This window comes from Cervus elaphus, chromosome 29, assembly GCF_910594005.1.
Source record: "Cervus elaphus chromosome 29, mCerEla1.1, whole genome shotgun sequence".
Classification (NCBI taxonomy): domain Eukaryota; kingdom Metazoa; phylum Chordata; class Mammalia; order Artiodactyla; family Cervidae; genus Cervus; species Cervus elaphus.
This window is the reverse complement of record NC_057843.1, coordinates 22,767,123-22,774,722: the sequence shown is the minus strand read 5'-3', so window position 1 is coordinate 22,774,722 and position 7,600 is coordinate 22,767,123. Positions and strand designations below refer to the sequence as shown.

General features: G+C 42.9%; 1 protein-coding gene across 1 annotated transcript; it reads right to left on the bottom strand.

Annotated features, from left to right (window-relative positions):
- Window positions 1-3,769: 3,769 nt before the first annotated feature.
- LOC122685884 (interferon omega-1-like) lies at window positions 3,770-4,437 on the bottom strand. The gene has a single exon (XM_043890938.1). It carries the CDS (start codon window positions 4,435-4,437, stop codon window positions 3,772-3,774), a length of 666 nt encoding a protein of 221 aa, XP_043746873.1. The 3' UTR covers window positions 3,770-3,771.
- Between the last annotated feature and the right edge of the window lie 3,163 nt (window positions 4,438-7,600).

The window sequence follows — 7,600 nt, the reverse complement described above, 5'->3', positions numbered from 1 at the left end:
ACTCATGCCCATTGAGTCAGTGATGCCATCCAACCATCTCACGCTCTGTCGTATCCTTCTCCTCCTGCCTTTAATCTTTCCCAGCATCAGGGTCTCTTCAAATGAGTCAGTTCTTCGTATCAGGTGGCCAAAGTCTTGGACTTTCAGCTTCAGCATCAGTCCTTCCAGTGAATATTCAGGACTGATTTCCTTTAGGATGGACTGGTTGGATCTCCTTGCAGTCCAAGGGAATCTTGAGAGTCTTCTCCAACAACACAGTTCAAAAGCATCAATTCTTTGGCGCTCAGCTTTCCTTATAGTCCAACTCTCACATTCATACATGACCACTGGAAAAACCATAGCCTTGACTAGATGGACCTTCGTTGGCAAAGTAATGTCTCTGCTTCTTAATATGCTGTCTAGGTTGGTCATAACTTTTCATCCAAGGAGTAAGCCTCTTTTAATTTCATGGCTGCACTCACCATCTGCAGTGATTTTGGAGCCCAAAAAATAAAGTCTGACACTGTTTCCACTGTTTCTCCATCTATTTGCCATGAAGTGATGGGACCGGATGCCATGATCTTTGTTTTCTGAATGATGAGTTTTAAGCCAACTTTTTCACTCTCCTCTTTCACTTTCATGCAGAGGCTCTTTAGTTCTTCTTCACTTTCTGCCACAAGGGTGGTATCATCTGCATATCCGAGGTTATTGATATATCTCCCAGCAATCTTGATTCCAGCTTGTGCTTCATCCAGCCCAGCATTTCTCAGGATGTACTCTGCATCTAAGTTAAATAAGCAGTGACAATATATAGCCTTGACTTACTCCTTTTCTATTTGGAACCAGTCTGTTGTTCCAGGTCCAGTTCTAACGGTTGCTTCCTGACCTGCATACAGATTTCTCAGGAGGCAGGTCAGGTGGTCTGGTATTCCCATCTCTTTCAGAATTTTCCACAGTTTATTGTGATCCACACAGTCAAAGGCTTTGGCACAGTCAATAAAGCAGAAATAGATGTTTCTCTGGAACTCTCTTGCTTTTTCGATGATCCAGCAGATGTTGGCAATTTGACAAACTTATGACCCAGTAACTACCTTACATAACCAAGCTCAATTTACAAAATCCTTTTTTCCTCTCATTTCTTTGAACCAACGGTCATCTATGAAACATTCATGTTTTTGTGTAGTCAGTTTTTCATTGGAGAATTTCATCAGCTTTTTCAAAACGTCAGATCATGTGGATAAGTTGCTTAGAAACCTGCAATCTAAATGCTTTTTTGATTTCAGCATCATGTGTGCTCAGTAGGTACCAACTGAGAAATAGGCAGTTGGGCATATGATTCCAGCATGCATCTTTGGAAGATCTCACCATCAAGACATATTTTTAAAGCCCTGATAATGAGAGTAGGTCATGGCCTACTTGATGAGTTTGAATGGAAAACAGTTCTGAGCCTTGAACACAGGAAAACCACAAGTGAAACTCAGACTGGATACCAGCCAGATGGCAGGAGTGCAGTGTGAGTGTGGAGCCTGGGATCCAATTGAGGACCTTGAGATCTGTGTGTCTTCTAGCTGGAGATCACGGAGTTTGAACAGAAATGAATAATGAACTTCTTTACATGAGTAAAGGGACAATGGAAGAGCAATGGGTGCATTGTGTATGGATCAGAAATTCACAGAAGAAACCTGCATTTCCCGTGAATACGATGGGGAAAGGCTGTCACCTATTCTAGCGTACTGGTCTTAAAACTAAAGTCTCAACTCCACAGCTCTTCTCAACTCTACTCTGTGATGCTGGGGCTCCAGTTCCTTCCAGCACATTTCTCCTTTGCCTGCAGATTGTTTTTCTTTCAGAGTTCTCCCGAACCAAGTCCAAGAGGTGGACCAGAAGGCTGGAGTATGACTGATGACAACCACCATCAATTAGGAAAAGGAAAATTGATGGTTGCTTCTAGATGCTCTGTGTCACCAGTCAGATTGGCAAAACGTAAAAAGGATGATAAGATCCCGTTTTGGTCACTGTGTGAGCACATAGAAGGACTTACATGGTCTTGAATATAGATTAATATAGCCATTATTCTCGTGAACAGTTGGCAACTTGCATGTGCAAGGTTTATGTATTTTGACCAATCAAATTGACTTCATGGCCCCTTGTTCAGAGAAAGACTCTCACTTGCGTATAAGACACCTGCATACACTTCTAGCAGTCTCTCCTCTAAAGGCATAATTTCTGAGAAGGACTGACTAGGCGGTGACACTGCCAGCACTTAGGGACTGAAGTTTTTATGGAACAGTGAGCACAGGGGAGTTCACACACTGAATATACTGTGAAACTAGCACCCAAGTGAAATATTTTTAGCGAAGACCTAGCGTCTTTCTAGTCTTGCCTTTGAGTCACTGCCTCAGGCCAGCTGTCCTGTCTCGTCCCCGTGGGCAGCTACTCTGGGACTCTCACTGTCCTGATTATTTCTGCCAGGCACACTTTTATCCTTCTTGTAATATGGACTCACTGATCCAAACAGTAGTCCTCTGAAAAACTACTGTTATTTTCCCCATACTTGAGAAGAAGATCAAGACAGCATGCATGCCTGCGTGCATGCTAAGTTGGTTCAGTCGTGACTGGCTCTTGTGACCCATGCACTGTAGCCCACGAGGCTCCTCTGTCCATGGGATTTTCAAGAAAGAATACTGGAGTGGGTTGCCATGTCCTTCTCCTTAGTGTTTGTGATATTTTTCAGGGTCACCCTGCTGTGAAATAGCAGAGCTGCAATTCCAAGGTTTTGAAACTTGGAGAACCCTCCCTTCACTTGTGCTGTCTTCCAGTGATTTCCACTGAGAGAACCTTTGAAGCTAGAAACCATCACAGAACACAGGTCCTGTGTTGGAGGCAGTGAAGATATTGTGTAAGGGAGTGGATGGTTCAGTAAAGCAGGGCTGAGGAGAAGGTGGGAGGAAGAGTAACAGGTGTCAGGATCAGCCACTCGGCACCTCAGGTTGGCAACTTCCCTGGAGGGGATGAGTCCTCCCGCACATACTGACACCAACCGTTCTTTGCTGACTGGGTATAAACTAGTTATACTTGTGACTTCAGGACTAATCATTTAGCACAGTTTCAGAGACTCCTTTCTACCTGTTTTTTTTTGGGGGGTGGAGGCCGGGCTGCACTCCACAGCTTGCAGAATCTTAGTTCCCTGACCAGGTATCCATGGTACCTGAGCTTCTCACAGTGGAAGCACGGAATCCTAACCACCGGACTGCCAGGGAATTCCAGGAATTCCATCTTTTGAGAATCATTTCCTGAGAAGTGGTAGAACTATTCTGTAGTATAAAAGGACAAATGCTTTTCCACAATAGGTATAGACAAAATAAGTATATAGGTTTTCATCATGAGAAAATAGACAAAATAAGTATGTAGGTTTTCAGAATGAAAAAACAAATTTACTTTCATAAGAATTTAATAAATAAAACAAATTACAATATTAAGGAAATGAACATATTTTCTAAATTTCATCACAATGTAGACAACCATTTTTATATGAAAATGTAAATAGGATCAGATAAAAGAATAAATAAAATAAATACATAAATAAAGACAAATAACATCAGGGCAGTCATGACTTATGGACTGATTCCCATGCAGCTGAATACTTTTTATATCTACTTGCTTATTGCTACTAGAAAGTACTATTGATTGAATTCAAGAAACACTGTGGCTAAAGCAGAAATCAGAGTCTTCTGAAATGAACACAGGTGAGTGTGCAAGGCGGATGTGGCATCTTAGTCAGTGAGAGTCATGTCAAGGTGAGTTCTGGTCTCCATCCATCACTCTTAACTTTTCTTGCAAGCTGGTTGATGAAGAGAAGGATCTCATGATTTCCAGTCTGACGATTTCCCAGGCGCAGGCGCTGTATTCCTTCTCTTGCAGGTAGACATGGATGCCCTGGAAGTACCTCTTCACGGCCAGTGTGGGGCCCATCCTTCCCAGGGCAGAGTCTTCCTCTCCCATCACCTGCCCCAGGCAGGCATCCAGGTCGTCCAGCTGCTGATGGAGTCCAGTGCGGAGCTGCTCCAGGAGGGTGGTGTCCCAGGCAGCAGAGGAGCGCTCTGTGTGGAAGAGGTTGAAGCTCTGCTGGAGCATCTCGTGGAGCACAGAGATGGCCTGGGCCTCCTGCAGCTGGCCGCCCTCCACCATCTCCTGGGGGAAAGCGAAGTCCATTCTGTCCTGCAGACAGAAGCGAGGAGAGAGTCTCCTCATTTGGCCCAGGAGCCTGAGGGTCTTCCTGCCAACCAGCATGTGGTTCTGAGACAGGTCACAGCCCAGGGATCCTCCCGGGCCGTAGCTGACCAGCACCAGGGCCATCAGTAGACAGAGCACGAAGGCTATGGGGAAGATGAGGCTGCTGCTGCTGGCCTGACTGCGATGGTGTCTGGTGGAACCTTGAGGTAGGTTCTCTGATGCCATGCTTTCTAAGCAAGGCCATTAAATAGGGAACATGGTAGTTTTCATTTTCTAATTGTTTCTATACACTTGTACTTCCTTTTTTGATTTTCATTTATGTATTCACAATATGATCAATTAAAATGTCATCAATCTAAACTATTAATTTTATCTATTTTCCAATAGGTTCAAATGTACCCATCAAATGGATATTTGTCAATAAAATTAGAACGTTTTTATTATTAAACACTTTTACTTATGTTGTTCAACACTTTTCTCCTCAGAGTTTCTGAGCTGGATGAAGGAGATTTAGTGATGGTGTTGTCTCTCACTGGAAGTTTATGTCACACAATCTAGTGAGTTTCAGTCATTCATTCGGGCGTTTGATGTCATGGGCATTGCTGTTCCTCTGTGTATTCTTCCCTCTGAGAATTCAGGATCCTGAGAGCCAGACCACTCGATCAGGGGGAAATAGCATTCTTTCCTTTACTTGAGTTTAATTTTTCACTTAGAGTTTCTGCAGTCATTTAGGGACTTGTTGGTCAGGATTCGTCTTGCTGCCCCTGCCCCGATTCTAATTCAAGCTGAGGTAAGAACAATAAAGCGAAGTAAAGAAGGCAGAGGGGCTGTCTCTCTATCAATTTTAAGAGTTTAGTTTTTTTGTTGTTTTTTCCCTTTGCCACTTTCCTGCAAAGTAAATTTCCTGGAAAGTAAAACAGTTGTTTTGTGGCCAAAAGAAAACTAACCTAAGTCTGAATGTCTAAACATGAACGAAGGGAAGTGGTTTTCCCCGACACAATGATGTATTCTGAGTTAGCAAACTTCAGTGCAGCACAGCTGGGGATGAGGCTGTGGCAGAGGGAAAGCATGAGGCCAGTGTGAACAGCAGAAAGGCTGGGACATTGCTGCTTCTGACAGAAGCTCAACGAAGGTTAAGTTCCGGGTCAAGTGACTGTCCTTTACTTTGCAAGATCAGCTACTTCATTTTTCTTTCAATTAATCCATGTAGGATTAGTTTCAAGAGAGAAGGAAGAAGTCAAACCCACCACCTAACAAGAGATGGACAACTAGAATGCCAATTGCTGGAATACTAACCCTCTCTGGCAGTGTCTTGGAGACCAGCCTTGCTGAGCATCTGTCTAGGCAATAAATCCACTCATGCAATGAAAAGCTGCTTTGAAAAAAACTGGATAGAAATGGAATTAAATGATTCCAAAACATCCTGATCTTAATCTAGGTAATAGTAATGATGATATTAAAAATGATACCTGAATTTTATTTCCTGCTACTAATGGACTAGCCGCTTTTCAAGTTCTTTAGAATTTTAACTGAATCCTCTCGTTAACTCTTAGGGTCACAGTTACTTATACTCCTGGAGAAAAATATAAATCTAGACAAATGAACTATTCCAATCATAGCAAAGATCAAGAACAAACCTTGGGGGCTTTGATATGTCTGAACGATCCCATTGAAAAAAAAAAAAAGGAAGAGTGCAAATGAACATGACATTAAGGAGCCAATGAAATAAGTGATAGGAGGAGAATGAGATGACAAAGACCTCTTGAATGAAGTCGCTCAGTCATGTCCGACTCTTTGCAACACTATGGACTGTAGCCTATCAGGCTCCTCTGTCCATGGGATTTTCCAGGCAAGAGTGCTGGAGTGGATTCCCATTTCCTTCTCCAGGGGATCGTCCCGACCCAGGGATCAAACCTGGGTCTTCTGCATTGCTGGCAGACACTTTACCATCTGAGCCAGCAGCGAAGCCCCAAAGACCCCTTAACCCATTTCAAATGCCAAAGGGTCACTATCTATTGTTTTGTAGGGCCACAGGGTGTGGTCTGAAGTCAGCAGAACCAAGATCTAATCATAGATAGATAAAAATCACTATTAAGTAATTGGAAGGGAATAGATTGTTCTGCCAGCTAAAAGAAAAGCAGGAGTTTGCTATTGTCTAGTGGTTAGGATCCAGTACTTTCAGTGCTGTGACCTGATTTCAACCCCCGTTTGTGGAAGTCTGATCACACAAACCTCGCAGAAGGAAGTCTAATTTTTTATGAGTGGTTTCTTTAATGAAATATAGTAAAATAGTTATATTAACCCTATGAGAGGTGAGCTCTACTCTCTATGTATTTAACCTCTTGACCTTTCTTGTGAGCTTAAGAACAAAGAAAAAGCATCCAACAGTTTCTCGCCACATGAGCTCTGATGTTCCTCCTTCAGAATGACAATGAAAACATCTTTCAGGATTAGGTTCTACAGAATGAAGTCACTACCCACTGCAGTCCCTGACCTCCAACATGCCCTGATAGGAGTTCGGGATGGAGATCAGGAACGAGGCACTCTGTGCTCTGGGAAAACTGACACAGCAGGTCAGCAGAGAGTTAGATAATTTCCAGAGGAAATTTATGAACCAAATTTTTGCAACATCTCATGGGTAGAAATGCTCTGAAATCTTTCAGAGAGACATCTGTTCCTCCTGATTCTCAGCCACTTTCTCCCAAGATGTGAGTTTATCTGCACGTCACCCCTTCACCACAATCACATGCATACTGACCTCCCCTACATCGGTGGGGCAGTTTCTCAGAGCTGAGGAGAGGCTGTCCTCCAGCTTGTAGTCCTCAGCAAGTCCTCCCAATAAAATGAACTCTTGGGAGTCATGTTTTGGGGTTTCTGGGGTTTGTTTGTTTTTTTTTTTTTGGTTGACAAGGACCCCTTCCAGGAGACCTCCTCAGGTAACCCACTGTTCTCACCTGAATTTCTCACCTCCAGTCCAGACGGTCATCCTGTTGTCTCCTGATGGAGTCCAGTGAGGAACCTCTACTCTATTTTCCAAATTCTGGTCAAGATGTGTGTGTTGAGGAGGCCTGTGTGAGACCAAGATGCAGGAACACGTGTGCTTCCTAGACGGAAGCAGTGAAAAATGTTCTTCTTAGCAGGGAGAGACTGGCTTGAATTGTGAAATGAGCCTCAAAGTCTTGTAGAGTTATCTTCTTTTCTTAATTTTTAGCTCAACCTATCAAACATTATTAAGTAATACTATAGAATTGACATGAAAAGTTTATTTAGAAAATAATTTGTCAATGAAATGATATTTTTAGCAGTAATATCAGCATGTTTTTTACTTGTTTAGCACCCTAGTCCTCAAGAAGGTTTCCAAACCTCTCAATGTACTTTACATGTTCTC